The sequence below is a fragment of the Suncus etruscus genome, chromosome 2 (assembly GCF_024139225.1).
Source record: "Suncus etruscus isolate mSunEtr1 chromosome 2, mSunEtr1.pri.cur, whole genome shotgun sequence".
Lineage (NCBI taxonomy): Eukaryota > Metazoa > Chordata > Mammalia > Eulipotyphla > Soricidae > Suncus > Suncus etruscus.
Genome location: NC_064849.1, coordinates 64,546,897 through 64,569,513, shown reverse-complemented (window position 1 = coordinate 64,569,513; position 22,617 = coordinate 64,546,897). Strand labels below are relative to the sequence as shown.

Sequence of the window (22,617 nt, the reverse complement as noted above, 5' to 3'; positions counted from 1 at the left end):
CCAGGAGTAACCCCTGAGCATCGCCGGGTGTGGCCCAAAAACCAAAAAAAAAAAAAAAAAAAAAAAAAAAAAAAGAAAAAAAGAAGTGTTATATAAAATTTAACTATGTTAAGAATATGGTAGGGCTGGAGAGATAGTACAGCAGGTCGACCAATTTGGGTTCAATTCCCTTCATACCATATGATCCCCTAAGAACTACCAGGAGTAATTCCTGAGTTCAGAGCCAGGACTAACTTTAAGTATTTTGTGGTGTGGCCCTCAAACAAAAAGTATATAGAGCTGATGCAGGTGGGGTGACTTATGTGAAATGTAGGAAGGGAGAAGTGGCAGTCTTGAGAAAGGAATTTATTCCTTTCTCACTATCCACCTCTGCCATCCTGCAATGCCTGGGAGAATTCTGAGCTTTTGTGAGCCTGTACTTTTTAGGCAAGAAAATTCAGTCACAGACCATACCCAGGCTTTTCAGGTAAGTTGTCTTTCTTTCAGGAGGAGACAGCAGTGAAGTAAAAATAGGTTTATATTTAGAAATTCTGTGGAGGGGAGGTAGAGAGAAAGAAATGATGAGAGAGAGAGAGAGAGAGAGAGAGAGAGAGAGAGAGAGAGAGAGAGAGAGAGAGAAGAGAAGAGAAAGAGAGATCTTCAAAGGCAGAGAGCCCCAGCACATGCCAGCATTAAAGTATGAAAATACACATCACAAGAGATGTGGGCCTCAGGTGCATGGCCTGTCAACATACATGCATACACCCACCTTTTTTGTTCCAAGTTGGTTTTTATAAGGTTTTTCACAAGCTGTTCTACATTGGACGTTATGGGCCTGCAGTGGTACCAGATAAAGGTTGAGAGAAGGAACCTCAGAGACTACATTTAACATGATTCTTTTACATGCAGTTTAAAATCAAATGAAACTATTGGATAAGGGATGAGCAGTGGCTGAGGATATGATTTGTAGGCCTAACGCCTAGTGCAATACCTGGTGGTACTTCAATTATTCTCATTATGCCAAGTCAAGTGTGTGTGAGAACCCTTAATACCCCCCCCCCCAAACAGTCAGAAAGGGAAAAGATGGGGAGGAAATACCTCTATATTTGATAGAAATGAGTACAAATAGGTAGTAAATTATGGGAACAACATAGGTAATGTTTTCATGGAAGTCACAAAAAAGTTAGTTCTTGGGCTGGAAGGGCAGAGAGAACTTTACAACTAGGAAGGAAGGTGGGGGGGGGTTCTAAAAAGATAGGAGAGTGGAATCAGGTGTTTGCTTTGGATGTGAAGGGCCCCTGGCACCCTTCTGATCTTCTGAGTACCACCAGGAGTGATCCCTGAGCAGAACCAGGTGTGGCACAACACCATCTCACAGAAGAAAGAAATGAGTGGGGACCATGATCTCTCTCTCTCTCTCTCTCTCTCTCTCTCTCTCTCTCCCCCACCCATTGTTGGGCCACACCCGGTGATGCTCAGGGGTTACTCCTGACTATGCACTCAGAAATCGCTCCTGGCTTGAGGGACCATTTGGGATGCGGGGGATTGAACCGCGGTCTGTCCTAGGTTAGCACATGCAAGGCAAACATCTTACTGCTTGTGCCAACGCTCCGGCCCTGACCACGATCTCTTTAGAGACTAAAATCATAGTGATTGCCTTATAATTATTCTGTAAACTGTACTTTTATGTTCTGTACACTTTTCCTGTGCATATATTTTGAAGTGCATTTTAAAAAGTCTGGTTGAAATAAAAATATAATTTTTTTTGCTCCCAGAGGGCAGTATTAGAAAGAATATTTGGAAGGAGAGGAACTATATAAGAGTAACAACAGGAGCAAACATGCTTTTAATTTCTATTTTAAAGAAAATAGAAAAAAAAAAAGAAAAGAAATAAGGAAAAGTTGTGATAGTTGAACAAAGAAAATTAGAACATGTTTCACAATCTTCATAGTTGGTTTCATCTGCTTTGACTGTTTTGTTACATTTCCGGCAGTTAGTGTGTTTCTCCTCCGGGATGTTGGGACATTAAAATAGGACACTTTCCAGGTCTTCCCTAGGCCCTGAACCAACAGCCATGTAAGGCTGCTGAACAGGTCTCTAGATGTTGCTGAGTCATATCCTGGTCTTTGGTTCTCTTCTGATAATAACAATCTGGTTGTTCTGATACAAGGAGCCCTTGTATCACTGAGGCATAGTGACATTGGAAGGCTGCTGCAGCATCCCTCAGAAGGATTTTGGGAGCTTACTGGAGATACATTGTGATTGTCTGTTGTTCTGTGAGTTGTTGGTGATACATCTGTATATCATAGCCAGATGATGGCTGAGTCTACACTGTAGACTTCAGGCCCCAAGTGTCTGCCTGAATGAGGCACCTTCTTGCCAAGAAATGGCCTATACTGGCATTTTATTATTTTCTTTTGGAAAGACCTACTTATTGGGAAATTCCTGAGGTACATGACTTGCTGAGAGAAAATCTCTCTGGTCTTCACAAAACCATCCCATTGGAGTAGTTAGTGGGAAAAGGGACATGGCAGATGAAGATTTGGAAAAGCCCAAAGACTTACAGGGCTTCCTTATAGAAACTTGCCACTGAGACAGAGCAGTAGACCTGAGAGCCTGAGCTCATGTGAAAAGGGGAAGTATGCACATTTCTTGAAATCATCTTTGAACGAAGCTCAGATATTCAAAATAGTCACACCAGGAGAGTGGTACATACATCATGATGCAGTTATGAGATGAGAGAGATGATTAGGGAGAAGTTTGCATCATGGATTAAGTGAAATGGATTAAGGTAAAGAAAGGCAAGCAATCTGATAGAAACTTTGCTAAAAACAGATAAGAATTAGAATGATTGTTTTATGTCACTCGTTTTTTAACCTTTGTATTACCCCCCCTTTTTTCTGTGTAGGAATGTATTGTTTTTATAATCAGAAAAAGAATTAGGGCTCATGATCCTTAATAACAGCAAATAAGGGACAGAGAGATAGTATAGGGCTTCAGGTACTTGTTTCGCATGTGGCTGATCCCATTTGATTTCTGACACTGCTAAGAGTGATCCCTGGGTACAGAACCAGGAGTAATCCCTGAGAACTGCTGGATGTGGCCTCCAAACAGAAAAGAAAAAGAAAAAACTGGAAGCCCCCAGTTTTTAGGGGACGGAACCTTGGGTCCTTAAGTATGGGACTACAATGTACTATAGTCCCATGGATCTAGGACACTGGAGAGTGAGGAGTTACGGTGTAATAGGGACACTCATTTTGTTCAGTGTGTGAACAAGAAACAAACTTACTGCAAATCACTTTTATGTGTGAGACAAGTTAGGGTTTTTTTAACCAACACATGTACCAGCTTTTCTTAGCCCATATTTTCTTCATATGTAATTAAAAAGTTATTTTCTATGTAATTAAAGTATTGAAGTGAAAAACACAAAGAATAAAAATGCCGGCTTAAATCTCCCTACCTGATCACTAGATGTTCATTCTAGATTTCTACTGTGAGTACTATGATATGGATTTAATCATAATATATTGAGTTTTGAATCCTTTAGTTTAAGTGAGTCAACATAATATTTACCTCCTTTTATTAAAATCTATTATAAATAGAATAATATTTTAGGATATCATTCATATTTAATAAACATGTTTTAAGTTTATTAATATATAGCACAAAGGTTGTAGAAAATGGGACAAATGGATATATTAGAAGGGAAGAAGCCTAAAGGAAAAACAAGTCCATGAGCAAAAATTTGGTGATAGTAAAAACTGCATTAATATTTTTGATCTAATCTACCTGTTGAACATTTTTCAGCAGAATGAGAAAATACTGATGCTTTATCTTATTTGAAATTTTTTATTTTATTTATTTATTTATTTATTTATTTATTTATTTATTTATTTATTTATTTTTGGTTTTTGGGCCACACCCATCGGTGCTCAGGGGTTACTCCTGGCTGTCTGCTCAGAAATAGCTCCTGGCAGGCACGGGGGACCATATGGGACACCGGGATTCAAACCAACCACCTTTGGTCCTGGATCAGCTGCTTGCAAGGCAAACGCCGCTGTGCTATCTCTCCGGGCCCTTATTTGAAATTTAACAATTATGATTTATAACTGTCCTTTTAAAAAACCAGTTCATTATATTATATAAAAGTAAATATGCAAAAATATTGCAAAGCAAAACATATTTTGAACAAGAGGATAGATTCATTGAAATTTCATTTATTTTAGTCATTTTATTATTATGTTCTGGCAGCCAAGAAGTCCTTAAGTTGACTAAGTCTCCTAAATTCAACTTTATTGCAAATTCCAACTTCTATGCTACCTCTGTCATTTGTCTTTCAAAGATCTCCTTTAGGGGTGGTTGTGTGTATGGCATTACCTCATTATATCTTTTTTTTTCGGGCCACACCCATTTGATGCTCAGAAGTTACTCCTGGCTAAGCGCTCAGGAATTGCCCCTGGCTTGGGGGGGGACCATATGGGACGCCGGGGATTGAACCGCGGTTCTTCCTTGGCTTGCGCTTGCAAGGCAGACACCTTACCTCTAGCGCCACCTCGCCGGCCCCTTCATTATATCTTTTTTTGAAGGAAAGTTTCTCCAGTCATATACTTCTTTCTCATGGCTGCCTTTCCATGCAAAGAATATGACTAAATGAATCTGACTCAGATGGTTCTGACTAAAATAAATATGGACTTAGCAACCATATAGGTAAAAATAATTTCTATTTGTTTTGATTAGTGAGCTTTTACTCTTCTACAAATATTTATTAGATTAAAAAAAACCACTTAGCTTTGGTATTTTTAATTTATTTATCATCAGTGTATAGAATTTCTGGGGTACAGTCTACCACCTTTGTTATAGGGTTCACTGCATTTGACATCAAAATAAGTGTCATCAGCAGAGACCTCTTTATCTCCAACTCAACTTCTTCCCATCCCTCTAGTAATCACCAGTTTTCACTAATGAGTCTAGGGCTTAGTTTTGCTGTTCTTACTAGTTTGTTTGATTTTATAATGACAATAATTATTATTTAAAGGGAACAATCCTAGTGATTGTGGCCTCATTTGTGGGCCAAATGGTTCTGTGTTCCAATCTGATGTTTCAGAACTGAGGTCCAATGGTGTACAGAAGGTTACCAAGATAATATCCAAAGGCGCTCAAGGGAACTTGCAGTGCTGGGGATTGTTCTTACAGTCTTGCAAGAGCTAGATATATTTTCGAGCGCTTGAGCTATCTCTCTGGCCTCAGTTCATTTGTTTTTAATTAGCCTATTAAGGAACTTTTCTGAAAAAGCCTTTTAGCTTTTCTCTTAGTTCTAAATTGTTAAATTTTTTTTGGTCAATTTTTACTTTTTTTTTTGCATCTCAGTTTTTCACAGTTTTGCACAGTGCAGAAAAGCCCAACATTCACATGACTATATCTTGCTTGACAATTTCCTTATTTTGAAGATTGCTTCTAATTTGGAGTCAGTTATTAAACCATGGTGTGGTGAATACTTTTATGAGTTACTCCACTGCATGCATTAGGAAATTGCCCTGTAATTGCAGGCCCTAAGATTTGGGCAGTATCCTGAGAAAGGCAAACTAGGGCCAGGTCACAAGAGAAGCAAATATGCAGCCAGGGACTAAAGGTCCTGCTAGGGAGAATTTAGATATAGGGAAAGTTTAAGTATAACCAGGAAATGTCCTGATGGTAGAGTATAGGCTAAGACAGACTTAAGGGGGTCACAATACACTCAAACTGGCAGAGAGAATTCTGCCAAAAGGAGCAGAGAATTCCATTCGTTGCAAAGCTATTGCTCAATGTTCCCCATGAGCACAGTTGCACTAACAGTTTATGCTTTGTTTTGTGTACTAATTACAAATGGTGTCTATGATGAGAGAAAGGAGGGAAGTGGAAATTTTTCGTACCTAATGAAAGGCCAAGGTACTCTTTGTTCAATCAAGGCTGTTGAATCTAGCTTGCTATCTGGACAAGCAATAAGTGTCTGTCTTATTCTTTGCCACTTATCTTGCTGGACCGAATTGAAGGTACCAATCTGTTTGGCTATATTGAGTGATCCTCAACATTAAGTATAGGGTAGAACACTAGAAACCTATATCACCAGATCACACAGAGAAATAAACATGGAAGTACAGAAGATTCATTTTCAGGAAACAAGCTTGCTTGTAAAAACAGCCCTAGTATTCTGATGGCCCACCCTTTGGATTACTGTTTTTCTTCCTCATGCATGTAAGTCTGCACCCAATTTTCTGTTGACCGAAAGGAAAGGTGCACACAATAGGCCTTGTCTCCTGAGGTTACACCGGATGACTGCATACTCAGCTTTTATCTTTGGAGCTCCCGGAGCTGACTTTCTATGCTCTGGCCTGGAGCTGCCCTAGAGAGTACATATTCTACTGTAAGGTAATAACCGGCATGTTTCCCCAACTTTCTTTTTCCCTAACCAATTCCTGTGAGATGTAAAAACCCTGGGTAGTTTCTTTTACATATCAAAAGAAGAGGTTTGAGAAAAAGGAAGTTGAGGGAACACTTTTGTTTGGTATTGATAGCTGGCTACTACCTTACATTCTACCATTCCTCTGCTCTTCTCTGTGCCTGCATGCAGCTCTTCTCAAAACAGTAAGCCCAGGAAAGGCCTGGGAAGACAAGTAAGTCATGTTTGTTTGCTGTCTCTCTAATCCCCCACCACCAACTAAGACCCCAAGCCGTCTTTATCAGTTCAGGACACTGGGAATTACACTCAGGACCTGCCCTGTGTACTTTCTAAGTTGCTGAATTTTTTTTGGACTCTCAGGATTGCTTCAGTGCTGAGGCTTCATGGGGATTTAAACCCATGATCTGTGCTTGCTAGGCAAGTCCCTTAACCCTCTTCAGGGCCTATTTTTTTTTTCATTTTTAAGTGTTTATTTTGCCTTTAATATTCATATAATTTTTTTCTAGCGAAGCTTCTTCCTTTTTTGATGTTGGCCCTTTTCAACTCAGGGTTTAACTGCCTCTCTTAAATGTGTTGTGTCATATTCAGCTCATAGGGGGGTATACGGTGGATGGCAGCAAAACTGTCTGGGTCACTGTCTTGAATGTTAAATATGGCATTTCATGAGCCCGAGTTTTGTCCATGTAAATTTAATAGCCTGACCTGGTGGTGTCAGTATCATCCCTTCCTCCCTGACTCAGGCATGGGCTACCTTGGGAATAGATTGGAAACTATGAGACCTGAGGTTTGTTCATCTCTTTCAGTGTCATATTCTGTCTCCCTTGAATCAGATAAGACCACACATTACATTATAAATGTAATATGCAAAACAGATAAGGTACAGAATGCACAATCATTTGCAAAACAAGATTTCTTATGGATTCCAAAATCTATCAGGAGGGGAACCAGGGACTTTATTTATCCATTTACTTATTTGTTTGTTTGTTTTTGAGAAGTACTCAGGATTGTTCGTGGTTCTGGAGTCAGGAACATGGAAGATTAAGCATGCCTTAACTTTGGTAAGGCCTGGAAGAAGAGAATTTAAAGGAAATTTTTCATCATTATAAGTTTCCTAATAACAGAATCAGAGTCTTTATGCCTATATCTCTGGAACAAAAAATAAGTCTAACAATTGATCTGTTGGAGCAGCTTCTTTGCCTTCATGTTCACAGGATGCCATAACCCAGGCTGTCTGCAGGGAGAGTCAGGGGTAAATTCAGTGAGGGCTGAACCCAGAGTGGTAGCAGAAGTGGTGGAACCCCTAACACATTCTGGACTGCAAGGATGAGGACAGGTGCTGTCCATGAAGTATGTGCTTACTCATTCCTCTGAGAGGTATCTGGTAACTTAAGCTCAGTTCAGCAACAGAGGAGAATTCATAGGGACACTGAAAACTGTTAGGGATTAGAGAGTGTGGGTTAACCGGTTTTTCACCCTGTTCAAAGATGGCTTCCCCTTTACATGTCAAAAACTTATCTGGATGGAAAGAACCTCTGAAGAGGCTCTCTACCTCAACCTGTTTTCCACCCACAGGGGTTGTTCTATCTTCCCAATATAAACTGCAGTCCTGGTGGGCTTCTTATTCTCTACATGGTAGAAAGGTCCCTAGACCCACATTTCCTCTCTCTCCAGCCTGGTGTGGAATATTTCCAGACCTTCTTCCCCTTTTCCTTCGGGATTGTGGATGTGAGTATTTTTATCCACACTTCCACAAGGCAGGCTGAAAACTGAGAGGGCTGGAGGAGAAAGTTGCTGGTGGTCTGAACATGTAGGTGGAAACTAGACAGTGAAGAAGCTTTTTAGTATGATATGATCCATTTGTTTATCATTGCTCCTGTTTGCTTGGCTAATGGCATTGGATCATTAAAGATGCCTCTAGATTCAATGCCATGAACAGGTTTATCTATATTTTCTTCAATATAACTTATGGATTCAGGTTTGATATTAAGGCCTGTAACCCATTTTGGTTTTGACTTTTGTGCATGCTGTTAGAAAGGAATCTGAACTCATTTTTTAAATTTAAAGTTGGGAAAAGAGAAGTCTCCCATCTTCCTTTCCCCTAGGATTGGATTAGCTATTTTGGGGATTTTATTATTCCATTAAAAATTCAATGCACTGGCTCTATGTCTTTAAAAAATATCAATTATTTTTACTGGGACTGAATCAAATCTGTATAGAGCTTTGGATAAGTGTGCCATTTTCACAATGTTGATGAGAGAGGATCATTTTTTAGAGAGAGAAGACAGACCCTTTGTAATGGAGTTTAGGCTCAACCTTTGCAGAAAGCTAAGTCCCAAAGAGGTGATGGAGAAATGAGTGAGGAACCCATCAACAGAGTTTCAGGAAGGGAGGAGGAAGAAAAACCCCAGAACTGACAGCAGGGGACTGTCCAGAGCTGAGGCCGTACGTACCCTGAAAGCAAGTGCATAGACAAATTAAAGTTCTATCACATGATCTGTTTATTAGTGCCCTGCTGTGCCTCGCACTCAGCCTCTAGGATTTCTGTTTTTGGCCCTGATGAAGGTCAGTCGCCCAGCATTGTCTGCTTCATGGTTCTCTTTATCCAGGGCAGGAAGGACAGGACCTTGGTAAAGACTCCTGGAGGCATCCCATTCTTTCTTGTGTAGGAGAAGATACCTTGGATCTCGTTGAGACACACGAGGGGCCCCCCAGAGTCCCCCTGTAGGTAGAAGAGGAAGGAGTGAGCTGGCCTCTGCATGGTCTTGACTTTCCCATTGCCGGGGGTGGAGTGGTGTGGGGTAGGGAGGGTGGGGTGAGTGAACTCCCAGTTAGGGCAGTGGGCCTTTTCAGCCTCTCTACCCCAACAACCAAGCCTTTCTCCTGCTAAAGATGACTGTCCACCCCCCTCCCCCAGATTCCCACTCCTGGAGGGAAAGGGCAGAATTTGTTGGACCTAGGTTGCTAGAGCTCGGAGGCAGACAAAAGGCATAGTCACGCTTAGCCGCCTCAAGTTCCTCCCCCCTGGAGCTGTGTAGGGAGATGCTGGGAAGCTGACCTGGAATCCGTTCTTCCTCTGGCGGGGTTCCCCCATACAGATCTGGGTGGATCTGTTGTAGTAGGTGCTGAAGAGCAATTCACACTCCTTTTCTGCTTGCACTTTCAGCTGCACCTCCTGCAGCTGTTCAGAAAACTTGCTCCCTGGCGCCACCCTTCCCCAGCCTGCGGTACTGCACACCTGGCCTGGCCGTACTCTGCTCTTGAGCCCAGGCAGGATGAGGGGCTTCACCGACTTAGTTATACTGGCCTTTTTCTTCAACTGTGGGAAGGCGAGAGAGGGTGGTGCTCAGCCTGTGCCCCCCCCTCCCGGCCTGGACACCCACATGGGGTGCAGTTTGTTTCTTCCCCACGGAGCTCCAGAGACTGGTGGGGAGAGGGGGCTTGATGAAGGCTGGGAAGAAGCAGATCTTGGTGAACAGACCTGGGTGAGCAATGCAACCGCTGCCTCACCTTTAGCAACATGATGTCATTGGTGAAATTGCTGGAATAATAGTCGGGGTGGGGGATGGCTCTGCTCACAAGGATCTTCTGCTGGTCCCTCTCCTTTTTATTGATATCGTGGGCTCCCAGGATCACATTCATAGAGCTGCACAGAGAACAGAGTGAGAATCTGTGTGGTGGCTTCCAAGAGATACAGTCTAGGGGTTTGAAGGCAGGTGGCAGAAGGAGCAGCACGAATGCAGCAGCTGAGGGGAAAGAGGCCACAGATGGTCTGACCTGAGGGACTCCGGCCTCCATTCCTTAGGATAGGAGGGAGTTTCCTCAGTCAACAGTATGAAGGGAAAAGACTGGGGTCATACTTGAGAGTATGCATTAGCTATTCTGGGGGTACTTACCATCCCTTGGCCCCACCAACGCAGTCGCTCTCTATTCTCAACAGTGTTCCTTGTTCTCTCACCTCTGAGCTTTCGTCTCATCTTCCCTGGCCCTGGCCTGTACTCAGAGAACTTCTCCCATGCTCAGTCTTTTTTTTTATTTTTTCTTAACAAAATATTTATTTAATCACCATGATTACAAGCATGATTGCAGTTGTATTTCAGTCATAAACAAAACACCCCCCTTCACTAGTGCAACATTCCCACCACCAATGACCCCCCCCTTCCCAACCCCTGCCTCTATTCGAGACAGGCATTCTACTTCTCTCATTCTTTAACATTGTCGTGCTAGTTGTTAGTGTAGTTATTTCCCTAACTGCTCTTTGTGGTGAGCTTCATATTGTGAGCTGGTCCTACCGGCCCTCATCTCTATGGTCTCTGGGCATTATTACAATAATGTCCTTAATTTTTCTTAAAATCCATAGATGAGTGAGACTATTTTGTGTCTATCTCTCTTCCTCTCTCATGCTCTCAGTCTTGAATAACTAGGAGTCTCATATCTCTGGGGTCCCTGTGGGTGCATGGGAGTATCAGGAAGTTAGGCCAGCTGTATCTCTCACCTTCCCTTGCAGTGAGCAGCTGTTAGCACAAAATCCTTCCGCACAAGCACGCCGCCGCACCTCTTCCTGTCTTTTTCAATCAGGAACTGGATAAATGCCATGTAGGGCCGGGAGTGAGGCCGGGCTGTGTGGCCCCCGATGATTTCCTCTGAAAGAAGCCAGGGCTGACTGTGCCGGGGTGAGGGAAACAGAAGGCTTGGGAAGGTGATGAAAGGGGTTTTTAAGTGTCAGTGGACCCTGAGGGGGACCATTTCTGCTTCTCTTGGGGAAGAAGCCCCAGAAATCCTGCCCTAGAAGAAGAAGACACACGCTCTCCCCGTTCCACTCAGGTGGAACATGTGGCTTGCTGATCTCTTGAGCCTCTACACTTGCCCCATGATGTTCTTTTCCAATGACCCAGAGGTGCTACCGCATGTCCTCAAGCACAGAACATTCTAGATTCTTAGTAAACTTTTATTTTTTGGTCGGGCGAATCTGTATGAATGAATTAACTTTTTGGCTGAGGTGGCGGGAGCACTCGGGTTGGATTCAAGGCATAGAGGTGTGTGTGGGCTAGTAGATGAGCAGGGAAGGTGGGGTGGTGAGACCAGAACTGGGTTGCATAGTTGGGCAAGATCAGGAGACAAGGCAGATTTGGGTGTGGTCATGTGGCCTCTTCTGAGATCATTTGCATCCTGCTCTATCCTCTGGGTGTGTAGATTATGGCTAAACAGTGAAGGTGATTCTTTGTTTTGGGTATGGTATTGGGTTTTGGGCCACACCCAGTAGACAAGGCAGGTCCCCAACCCCTTTACTATCTCTTCAGCTCTTGGAGGTTACTAGGTGGGATCCTAGACAATTAATTTCACTGCTGCTCTCCTGGACAGCAGTGAGGGATTTGAATATTCTGTTTTTTTGGAGCATCACATCTTCTGCCAAACACTTTTTCACAAAAAGCCTCCTTTCTGGGAGAATGAGAGGAGCCCTAACCTACTAATAGGGGACCCAACTCCTTCTGGGTCTATATAGCTTGGGACTTGCTAGCCCATATTGGGGACAGTAATCCTGGACTCAAGCTGAGGACACTGCACTGGGCAGAAGGATTATGGTCATGAGCTTCTGCAAAGGGGATGTGGTCACTCACCTGCCCCAGCCCCAGGGAACAGAAGAAAGATCCAGCAGAGCAGGAGCAGCTGCATCTTCTCTGAAGGTCTGTGCAGGCCAGAGTGTATGTGAGGGGCTTAATTCCGCTCAAAGCGGAAGTGAGGAGGTGGTTTAACACCTTTACAGACCCCGGAGAGTACCACTAGCTTTGCTGGGTGACACCCCAGAGCCATTTGTTGAAATTCTCAGGATGTTCCACCACATGTGCTTGCCCACTGCCAATGCAAGGCAAAAGCTTAAGAAAGAAATGAAAGTGAAGGTTGTAGCTGTGGCAGCAGAAGCTGGAGCCCCAGAAGCCCCAATGATGCACTCAAGAATGTCTGTTTCTCAGCTCTTGACTTTTTCTGTTCTGAAGAAATTGTGTGTGGAAATTAGGTCCAGGATTCTAACAGGCTTCTTCTACCTTGAAAAAGCTGGAAGTTGGTTGAGCACCAGATGAGCAGAGCCTTGGGTAGGGATCTGCTGAGCATTGTGAGTTTCAGGCTGGCTTGTCTTAGGAGCAGGAGGGCTGGCACATACCAACAGTTTGGGCTAACCCTAGCTTCCCCCAGATTATTTCATCCCACTATTTCAACCTGGATTTTTTGAAATTTTAGATTTTTCTCTCTAAATGTTCTTCCCACTAGAGGAAGAAGAGAACACTTATGGGGAAAGAAGCCAGTCCTGCCATGGCTATGGGGACAGCACATGTGATCTCTCATCGAGGATCCTACACTGTATGTATAGGCTGGCATGTCCCTGTTTACCTATAAAGGTCTTGTGGATGTCAAAGCTGGTCTTATTAATGTCTTATGCCTCTGAGTGTCATCCACTGCCTGATCCCAGTTTAACAAGATATAGGCACATCCCAGGGTATGGTAAATAAAATAGAAGTGGTCAATTCCTGGCATCCGGTCCCCAGCCTGCACTGCCTTTGTCTACGTGGGACACTCTGGGCTTTGTTCTCTGAGCGATGCTGGGACGGGAAGTGATGGGTCCAGTCTTCCCCTCACATCCACCAGGGAGACTCCTGGGGTCCTGGTATACAAGAATGTGGTCCAGGGCATTATGTTCTATAGAATGAAAAATGAAAAACCACACCATATTTACACTATAATATCCAGTTTCCTGCCATGAATAAAGGATACCCTGAGAAAGATGTAACCAAAGAATTAGAGACCTCCTCTGAGGTCTAGCATACCCAGAGAGTGTCTCTCTCAAAAAATGTGAAACTGTGACTTATCCTTGACTCTTTTTTTTTTTTTAAATATGGAACGCTTCACGAATTTGCGTATCATCCTTGCGCAGGGGCCATGCTTTTCTTCTCTGTATCGTACTGATTTTAGTATATGTGCTGCCAAAGCGAGCACTTATCCGTGACTCTTAATCACAGGCACAGCTCAGTGCTTAGGGGCTATTAGGGTCCCCTTGCTCCGCCCATCCTCTAATCTGTCTCCTCTGACCTGGGTCTCAGCAAAACATGAACCGGCATTGTTTGCTTCTGGGTGCTAATGGGAGAGGAGGATCCCTGCCCATCTGGCTCACCTTTTGGAGGCGGGCAGTGTCAGGCAGAAGCAGAGTTCCTAGGAAGTTTGGCTGACTCTCCTCATCTCCCATGGCAATGAGCATTGTCAGCATCATGACCTGTTGGATCAGGAACCCACCACAGTGGATTATTGTTACTTTAGGTTTCTTACCATAGATCTTCAGATATGCCATATAGAGAGTCCTGGCCTTGTGTTCCCTAACGGTCTGCCTTGAGAAAATGTCAGTGTATGTGTGTGTCCCCTTGATGCCCCTACTGACATCAATGACTGAATTTCCCAGATCCTCAATAATATGATGTCCAGCAGGAACCTCTTTCTAGCGGGAGGTTGAGGTTGGACATGGCCCACTATTCTAACCAGAGTTAACCTACAGTAGGTGCTTTGTTAGTGGGGAGCCTGTGGGAACAACTGCAGTGGGTGGATGAGGAGGGTGAGCTTCCTTCCTGACAGACAACAGGGAAGGTGGCCGAGGCTACCCTGTGCCTGGGCCAGAGTTCATGCTTTGTTCTTGAGGGTCTCCCAAGACTTGAGGGTGAGGAGTGCCCAGTGCCTAGGCGGTCACTGGGCCTCCACACCCCTCAGTCAGCCCTATCTCCAGGGTCGAGCTTGGCAATGGCTATTCTCATCGAAAAAGTGGTCTTTGTTTCCTCTGGGTGACCCTGCAGATCAGATGGCTCTGTTGCAGTAGCTGAAGAGAAATTTTCGTCCCTCATCTGCTTATACTACTTCATCTTCATCTCCTGCAGGCTGTCAGAAAACTTGCTTTCTGGCGCCACCTTTCACCAACCGGCTGAACTGCATCCTGCTCTGGTCACTTCTTGCTCCTGGGCCCCAGTGAATTGAGCTGCCTTCACCTTCTTAGTCGTTTTGACCTCAGTGTTCAGCTCTGGGAAGGCGAGAGAAGCTCCTGCTCGGCTCCTGCTCCCTGATACAGACACTCACATGGGGTGCACTGTCCTTGTCTTTCTCCCTTCCTGGGAGCTCCGGAGCCTCGGGGTCAGGGAAGAATTAGATCTGAGCAGAACAACCTTTTTTTTTTTTAATTAATATTTTTATTTAAACACCTTGATTATAAACATGATTGTGGTTGGGATTCAGTCATGTAAAAAACACCCCCCTTCACCAGTGCAACATTCCCCTCGCCATTGTCCCAAATCTCCCTCCTTCCCACCCCACCCCCGCCTGTACTCTAGACAGGCTTCTACTTCCCTCATTCATTCATATTGTTAGTTCATTCACATTGATAGTTCTCAGTGTAGTTATTTCTCTAACTGCACTCATCACTTTTTGTGGTGAGCTTTATGTAGTGAGCTGGAACTTTCAACCCTCCTTTCTTTTGTCTTTGAAAATTATTACAAGAATGTCTTTTATTTTTCTTAAAACCCATAGATGAGTGAGACCATTCTGCATCTATCTCTCTCCCTCTGACTTATTTCACTCAGCATAATAGATTCCATGTACATCCATATATAGGAAAATTTCATGACTTTATCTCTCCTGATGTCTGCATAATATTCCATTGCGTATATGTACCACAGTTTCTTTAGCCATTCATCTGTTGAAGGGCATCTTGGGATCAACCTCTTCTTTAACCTCAGCATCCTGATGTCTTTGCAGTAGATCAGAAGAGTCACAGTAAGGGTGGAGGATGGCTTTGCTCATGGGGATCACTTGCTCGCTCTCCTCCTAACTGATGTTGTGGGCACCCAGGGTCACATTAATTTTATAGAGAACCTAGAGGGAGGTAGAATCTCAGCTCACTCCATGGACATGGGCCCCAAGAAGAAATAGTTTGCGCTGAAATCAAGACTATAACCTTCCCCACTTACACTGACCAAAGAGGACATTTCCCTTCACATGCAGGGAGGCAGCAGCCTTAGGGGCTGCAGGGATGACTCTTGAGAGCTGAGGCTCTTCCCTGCTCCACAGAACTCAGGCACAGCTCAGCCTCCCGTTTCCTGGCTGCTTCCTCATCCTGCACCATTGGAGAGGTTGGTAATCTTCCTGTCTTTCAGACCTCGCTGTTTCGAGTTGTCTTTTCTCTGATCTCCATGAAGCCCAGAACTCCATGTGACACAGCAAGGCCTCTCCACTGGGAAGCTACTCATCCCAGGCCCCAAAGTGCTCACAAGGTTTGTCTGTGCTGGCCCAGCAAGGGTCTCCATGGCCTCCAGCACTCACAGTACAGATAAACTCAGCCTCACAGGCAGCCCCACCTGCACAGTTGCTCAGGGTCCCTGGGTCTTGTCACTCTTGCCCCCTCTACCTGTCACTTTGGTCACTGTTGGTCTCTAAGCTAAGCCACTTGGAACTTGAAAGTTGGTGGAGGAACTTGGTGGGTTCAGTGACTGAGGTGGAAGTTTCCTCTCTGCTGTGTGGCTGAACTCAGGGTTTTCTATTCAGCAGTGGCACAGATGCTCAGTGTCCTCAGCGGGACAGAGGGGCACAGGAGCTCAGCATGGGCCTCTGCTCTGAGCCCAGCAAGTCACAGTGTGGAAACTTGTCTATTCCATCAGATGCTAGTTTATTCCTGCACACATTCATTTTGTTTCTACTAATATGAGTAAAGATGAGGGTTTTCCTCCAGTATTTCTTTCTTTCTTTCTTTCTTTCTTTCTTTCTTTCTTTCTTTCTTTCTTTCTTTCTTTCTTTCTTTCTTTCTTTCTTTCTTTCTTTCTTTCTTTCTTTCTTTCTTTCTTTCTTTCTTTCTTTCTTTCTTTCTTTCTTTCTTTCTTTCTTTCTTTCTTTCTCTCTTTCTTTCTTTCTCTCTTTCTTTCTTTCTCTCTCTTTCTTTCTCTCTTTCTTTCTTTCTCTCTCTTTCTTTCTTTCTCTCTCTCTTTCTCTCTTTCTTTCTTTCTTTCTTTCTTTCTTTCTTTCTTTCTTTCTTTCTTTCTTTCTTTCTTTCTTTCTTTCTTTCTTTCTTTCTTTCTTTCTTTCTTTCTTTCTTTCTTTCTTTCTTTCTTTCTTTCTTTCTTTCTTTCTTTCTTTCTTTTCTTTCTTTCTTTCTTTTTTGGTTTTTGGGTCACACCCGGTGACACTCAGAGGTTACTCCTGGCTATGCACTCAGAAATCACTCCTGACTTGGGGGACCGTATGGGACGTGGGGGGATTGAACTGAGGTCCATCATAGGATAGCGCATGCAAAACAAATGCCTTATTGCTTGTGCCACCGCTCCAGCCCCCCAATATTTTTTTAAACATCTTGGGAATCATCATATTTTACCCAATACTCACCTAAATTTATCCTTTTATTTTACTTTTTCTTTGGCTTTGACAATTCCCATTGTTATAGATGGACTCCTACTTTCAGTGCAATTTATATGGCAAATTTTTTGTTTTTGTTTTTTTGGGTCACACCCGGCAGTGCTCAGGGGTTATCCTGGCTCTATGCTCAGATATCGCTCCTGGCAGGATCAGGGGGCCATATGGGATGCCGGGATTCGAACCACCAACCTTCTGCATGAAAGGCAAACACCTTACCTCCACGCTATCTCTCCAGCCCCTATGTGTTTTTTTTTTTGTTTGTTTGTTTGTTTTTGGGTCACAGCTGGCAGTGCTCAGGGGTTACTCCTGGCTCTATGCTAAGAAGTCACTCCTGGCAGGCCTGGGGGACCATATGGATGCCGAGATTCGAACTGGGGTCTGTCCTGTATTGGCCATGTGCAAGGCAAACGCCTTACCACTGTATTACTCCGACCCCTATGTTGCAAATTTTTATTACTTTGCTTGAATTTGCATATCCTGATTTTAACATAATGGGGATTGTATGGCTTAGTGCTTAAAATGCTTTACCAGGCACCCTAATGCTTGTTTCAAAGGGACAGTGGCACAAGAAGAGTAGTGGCTCCCTCTCACCCTAACAATTCTTTCTCAAGATCAGCCTCCCACCATTCCATTTTTACTTTTTTTTTTTTTTTTTTTTTTAAAACATCAGGTTCAGGGGTCTGATGTAGCTGGAATGTGGCTCAAAATTTTCCAGTAAAAATGGATAGCTAGGCTTAGAAGAGAGCAGGACATCCCTAGTGATTGGGTCGAAGGGGTCACTCACTTGTCTGTGCCCATTGGGTAGCAAGGCACAGCAGCAGTAGGAACTGGCACATCTTCCCAGGAAGGTGCATCAGAGAGCAGCTGCTATGGCTCTTCTTTGGTCTCTGTTAGCTTTTAGAAGAGGAAGGGCATGGATCTGAAAACAGAGGGGCTGAGCTCCTTTCTAGTTTGTGTTTCATGCTAGAAGGTTTTCTATGAAAGCTCCCCATGTCCTATGCTTCTGCTGCTGCTATTCTCTGGTTGGTCTGTGAGAATTTTATTGTCATTGTACCCATGGTCATAGTTGCTGCCTCAGGGCAGATGATTTGCTCCATCCCAGAACAGAAGGTGAAAGGTAGGGTGTAAGGTGTGGAGTGGGGAATGTGTTATTAACTGGTGCAGCCCCAGGACATATTCTGTACTCTTTCATCTTCAGACTACTAATTTTATCAGCTGATGATGTCTCTGATAAATGCGTTTAGGTCTTTGCTTGTGCAATGATTAAATATGATCACATGTTTTTAAACTCCTTAAATATCTGTGGTGGGGAAGTATGAGCACCACAGTCACCAAGGATTGCTCTTCTCATGTCCTCTATGCCCACTAACTAAATATGCCTAATTGATTAATTTTGTCAATTTGAGTTTCCATCTTTACATCGACTCTACTATAAATTTATGTCTCTGAGGAAAACAAAGTATCACCCTATATAATTCTAGACAAAAGTTCTTATTACTTGAAAGTTATTTATCAACTATCTACCTTATGAATATGATCAGCAAACAGAGGTTTAGCTGGTTAGGGTGAGCAAAACTCCTGTCTATTCTGTACCTCTTGGGTCACAGAGCATCTGTGTTGGTGCTGGATGGAAACTCTGGGGTCCAGTTCCACTGCAGAGAAAGTCTTTCCACCTGAGAGGCCAGCACAGTCTCAGTTTAGAGACCAGTATTATGTAGAGGGATAGGCAGAGGGGGCAGGAGTGACAGGGTCAGGGAGATCAGCTGTGGTTCTGGCTGAGTTTCCTCTCAGGCAGACAACTGGCAAGGCAGAGAGGTTCCCCTGAGCCTCAGGCCAGAGTTCATACTTCCTTGGTGGGAACGAGTCTTTCCTCAGGTGAAGGGAGAGAGGACACAGAGGTAGGTGGGCAGGAGCTGGGGGAACCTCTGGCCTCCTGAGCACAGAGCTGTGCCTGTGAATAACGGTCACACATGAGCCATAATTACACATTACTAAAGACATTTATTGAATGGAGACCCATATCTAGTCATTGCTGGATCACAGAGGAGGCATCAGAAGCTGAGGTTTATAACCTTCTCAGGGTGTTCTTTATCCAGGACATGAATCTGAAGATTCTGGTGTAGGCCCGGGGTGATGTTCCATTTTTCTTTCCATAGGACATGATGCCCTGAGCCACATTCTTGCACACAAGGAGACCCCCAGAGTCTCCCTTTGGATGTGAGGGAAGGACTGAACCTGTATCTCTTTTCCCAAGTCTCTCTCACATACAGAACCCTGTGAGTCTCATGGATGCGAGGCTGGCCACATCAAGGTCCAGTTGTTGGGCCTGAACCTAGACATCTTGAGATCCATCACATAAGAGGGCTAAGACTTTCTGGGGTTGAGGGTGTGCAGTGGGTGACACACAGTGGGGCCACCTGACACTGGTGGTCATTGATGGATGAGCAGGGACTCCCTTACCCGGTGCTGGAGTGGGGGATCTTCACTGGGAAACTCTATGTGCTGTGACCATGGCCCTGATAGAGATATTATTACCTGCCCCCTCACAACCCTGCCAGTGGGAAACACCCCATACTGGAGAGTGAGGGGTCCCCACTGCCTGGAACTGGGCCTCTACTCCTCCCCAATCAGTCTGTCTCAAGGGTCAAGCTCGGCATTGTCCAGCCTTACCGTAAAGGTAGCCTTTTTCTCCTTGTGGTCTCCTGCGCACAACTGAGTGTCTGGGTTCTAATACTGTTCTAAATAGGATTGGCACTCTTCATCTGCCTGCACCTTCAGCTTCACCTCCTGAAGCTTGTCAGAATTGTTGCTCCCTGGCGCCACCTTGCCCCATCCGGCCGCACTGCACATCTGGCCTGGCCGCACTTTATTCCTGGGCCCTGGTAGGGAAATGGGTTTCACAACCTTAGTCATCTTGGCGTTACTCTTCAGCTGCAGGGAGGAAAGAGAGGGCCTGTTCAGCCTGTGCTCCTTGGCCTGGACACTCACTGGTATGCACTGTTTTTTTCACCACGGAGATCCAGAGACTTGCTGGGGACTATGATGGGAGCAGGGAGGAGGCAGGTCTGAGTGGATCTGGGCAAACAGAGGAACCACTTCCTCACCTTCAACAACATGATGTCATTGTTGAATGTTTTGGAATCATAGTCGGGGTGGAGGAAGGCTTTGCTCACGGAAATCACCTGCTGGCTCTCCTCCTTCTGTTTGATATTGTGGGCCCCCAGGGTCACAGTCATATTGCTGCACAGAGAATCCAGAGGGAGGTTGAATCTCAGGGCATGTGGATTCAGGTCAAGGAAAATCCAGGAACTCTTGCGGGCAGGGAATAAATTGGGATTTGTGCTTCACAGCTGAGGGTGTTTTCTGCAGAAAAATACCTTAGTACCTTGGTGGCCATCAGTGAGTAACCCCAGCATAAGAGATGAATTAACACTGTTTGTGGGAGATAATGTGTGGCCCCCTATAGGCAGAGGGGGATCCCAGCGCTCTGCATCAGCCTTTCTCGCTCTAGAAACCTCGTTAATTCCTGGCTCACTTCATTGAGCTTGGCAGTGTCTGGGCAGCAGCAGGGCTCCTGCCTAGCAGATGAGTCTGCGACTCTCCTCACCTTCCATTGCAATGAGCGGCCGTTAGCACCACATTCTTTCGGATCAGGAACCCTCCACACCGGGAATCTTCACCAGAGTTCTCATCGAAGAACTTTAGAAATGCCATGTAGGGTCTGGAGTGGGGTTTTGCCTCATGTCCCCCGATGATCTCTCCTGAAAAAATGTCAGTTGGGCATTTGCACCTTCCCTACTGCCCCTGCTGACTTCCCTGAAGGCTCAGGGCTGTAGTGTGAGCTGCTGCTGCTGTCAGCTTGAGGGGCTTTATGTTCCTCAAAGCAAGAGCAGCAGTTCAGTCAGCAAGGCCCAGAAAAAGTTGGCCGTGTGCAAGGCAAATGCCCTACAACTGTGCTATTTCTCCAGCCTTCCTTTTTAACTTTTTGTAAAATATCAAGTTCAGGGGTCTGATATGGCTGGGATGTGGGTTCAGAAATTTTCCAGTAAACATGGATAGCTAGGTTCAGAGGGTCAGGAGCACCCCAAGTAAGTGGACAGGAGGGATCACTCACCTGCCTGTGTCCTGGGGAATTGTGCAAAGCTCAGCAGCAGAAGGAGCAGGAGCATCTTCTCAGGAAGGTGCTTCAGGGAGCAGCTGCTGTGGCTCCTCTGTGGTCTCTGTTTGCTTTTAGAAGAGAAAGGGCATGGATCTGAATTTAGAGGGTCTGGGCTCCTTTCTGGTTTGTGGGTGTTTCATGCTAGAAGGTTTTCTATGAAAGACCTTTCACTTCCTGTGCCTCTGCTGATGATATTTTCTGATTGCTGTGTAGAAACCTTGTTGTTATTGTCCCTGTGGTCATTGCTGATGATTCAGGACAGATAGATCACTTGCTCATTCCCAGAACTGAAGATGCAAGGTAGGTGTAAGATGCCAGTGGGGCATGTGTTATTAACTGGTGTAGCTCCAGGGTATATCCTGCACTCTTTTATCTTCAGGCTGCTCATTACATCAGTCAATGTCTCTGATAGATGTGTGTAGATCCTTGCTTGTGCTATAATCAAATATGATCACACAGATATTTCTTCTCTTTGAAAGCTGGTGGAAGAAGCAGAAACCTTTGTGACTAGTGTATAGAATGAAAGCTCCATGATGAGGAATGTGGGATGTAGCTGACGCAAGACAGCATGTTAGTGTGGATTCAACCTAGACAGGTTGACTCCATGACTTCATTCTTGTGAATTCTAGCAATTCTATTAAAATAGAAGTGTTGAGAATGACAGAAATTGTGAAATTAATTAATTAAATAGGATTGATCTGACCCCACTCCACTCAGTATACGCCTTCATACAATTAGGTTGGAAACAGTTTTGAATGTAGCAACTTGGATTGGTGTTTAGACCAACTAACCCACCTGCAGGTGTGGTCTCTTCCTTTAGGATAGATACTTGGATTTTCAGGAAAACACTCTCTTGTGTTTCCGGAGTGCCATGGAATTTGCTGCTTCTTAGGAGCTGAAGGCTTATGTGTTATCATAAATGCCTGAAATGATTTCAGTTTTTTTTGAAAGACAAAAAAGATAAAATTTATTAATTTTTTTCAGTCACAACACGTGGTCAAGCCCCAAACCCTGAGGTTGTTGTTCTACTGCCACCTACTGGCAATAGGCCAGAAGAGCCTATAGTTGTTTCACTAGTAGCTCGGGCTTGTCATTACTTACTGGTGCTAATGTAGACGAACCTCATAATATTTCACCTGAAAATTTTAATCTCATACAAGAAACCAATGTAATCCAATCAGCTGAATTAGAAGGCAGATCTGTAAGCTTATCACTTAACTCCTCTCTATCACAGACTTCCAGGGAGTGTGATACAGACTCTATCCCTCTACTGCAGACTTATAGGGATGGTGTTACAGACCATTTTTCTCTCCCACAGACTTACAGGGAGTGTGGTACAATCCTGTCCCTTTCCCAAAGATCTCCAGGACGTGTGGTACAGACCCAATCCCCCCCCCCCCCCCCACAAAGGATACTTATAAGAGAGTTGGCATTGTCACCCACCCCCATCTTCCTTTGTAACCTTACCTGATGGTAAGACCTGCCATTTTCTAGGAGAGGTCTTTGGAAAGTAACAAAAGGATTGCCTGAGGGGTGTAAAGGGGGTTGGAGAGAGATTCAGCAAGAGAGAAGTGGAAGGAGTGCTGGCAGGATGGAGAGTTATGAGAGACAAATTTAA

The 22,617-nt window shown here is 44.4% G+C and overlaps 2 protein-coding genes and 1 non-coding gene across 3 annotated transcripts; all 3 read right to left on the bottom strand.

Moving 5' to 3' along the window:
* Window positions 1-8,978: 8,978 nt before the first annotated feature.
* GZMH (granzyme H) lies at window positions 8,979-12,085 on the bottom strand. The gene is made up of 5 exons (XM_049768961.1): window positions 12,031-12,085; window positions 10,908-11,055; window positions 9,923-10,058; window positions 9,471-9,731; window positions 8,979-9,134 (listed from the first exon to the last, which is right to left on the bottom strand). Exons 1-5 carry the CDS (start codon window positions 12,083-12,085, stop codon window positions 8,979-8,981), a joined length of 756 nt encoding a protein of 251 aa, XP_049624918.1.
* A 1,207-nt stretch (window positions 12,086-13,292) lies between these two features.
* LOC126002170 (U6 spliceosomal RNA) lies at window positions 13,293-13,399 on the bottom strand. Its single transcript, XR_007492942.1, has one exon. It is a non-coding gene; the product is annotated as a U6 spliceosomal RNA (small nuclear RNA).
* A 5,506-nt stretch (window positions 13,400-18,905) lies between these two features.
* Window positions 18,906-21,009, bottom strand: LOC126001045 (granzyme B-like). The gene is made up of 5 exons (XM_049768219.1): window positions 20,955-21,009; window positions 20,448-20,601; window positions 19,945-20,080; window positions 19,706-19,771; window positions 18,906-19,049 (listed from the first exon to the last, which is right to left on the bottom strand). Exons 1-5 carry the CDS (start codon window positions 21,007-21,009, stop codon window positions 18,906-18,908), a joined length of 555 nt encoding a protein of 184 aa, XP_049624176.1.
* Window positions 21,010-22,617: the final 1,608 nt, after the last annotated feature.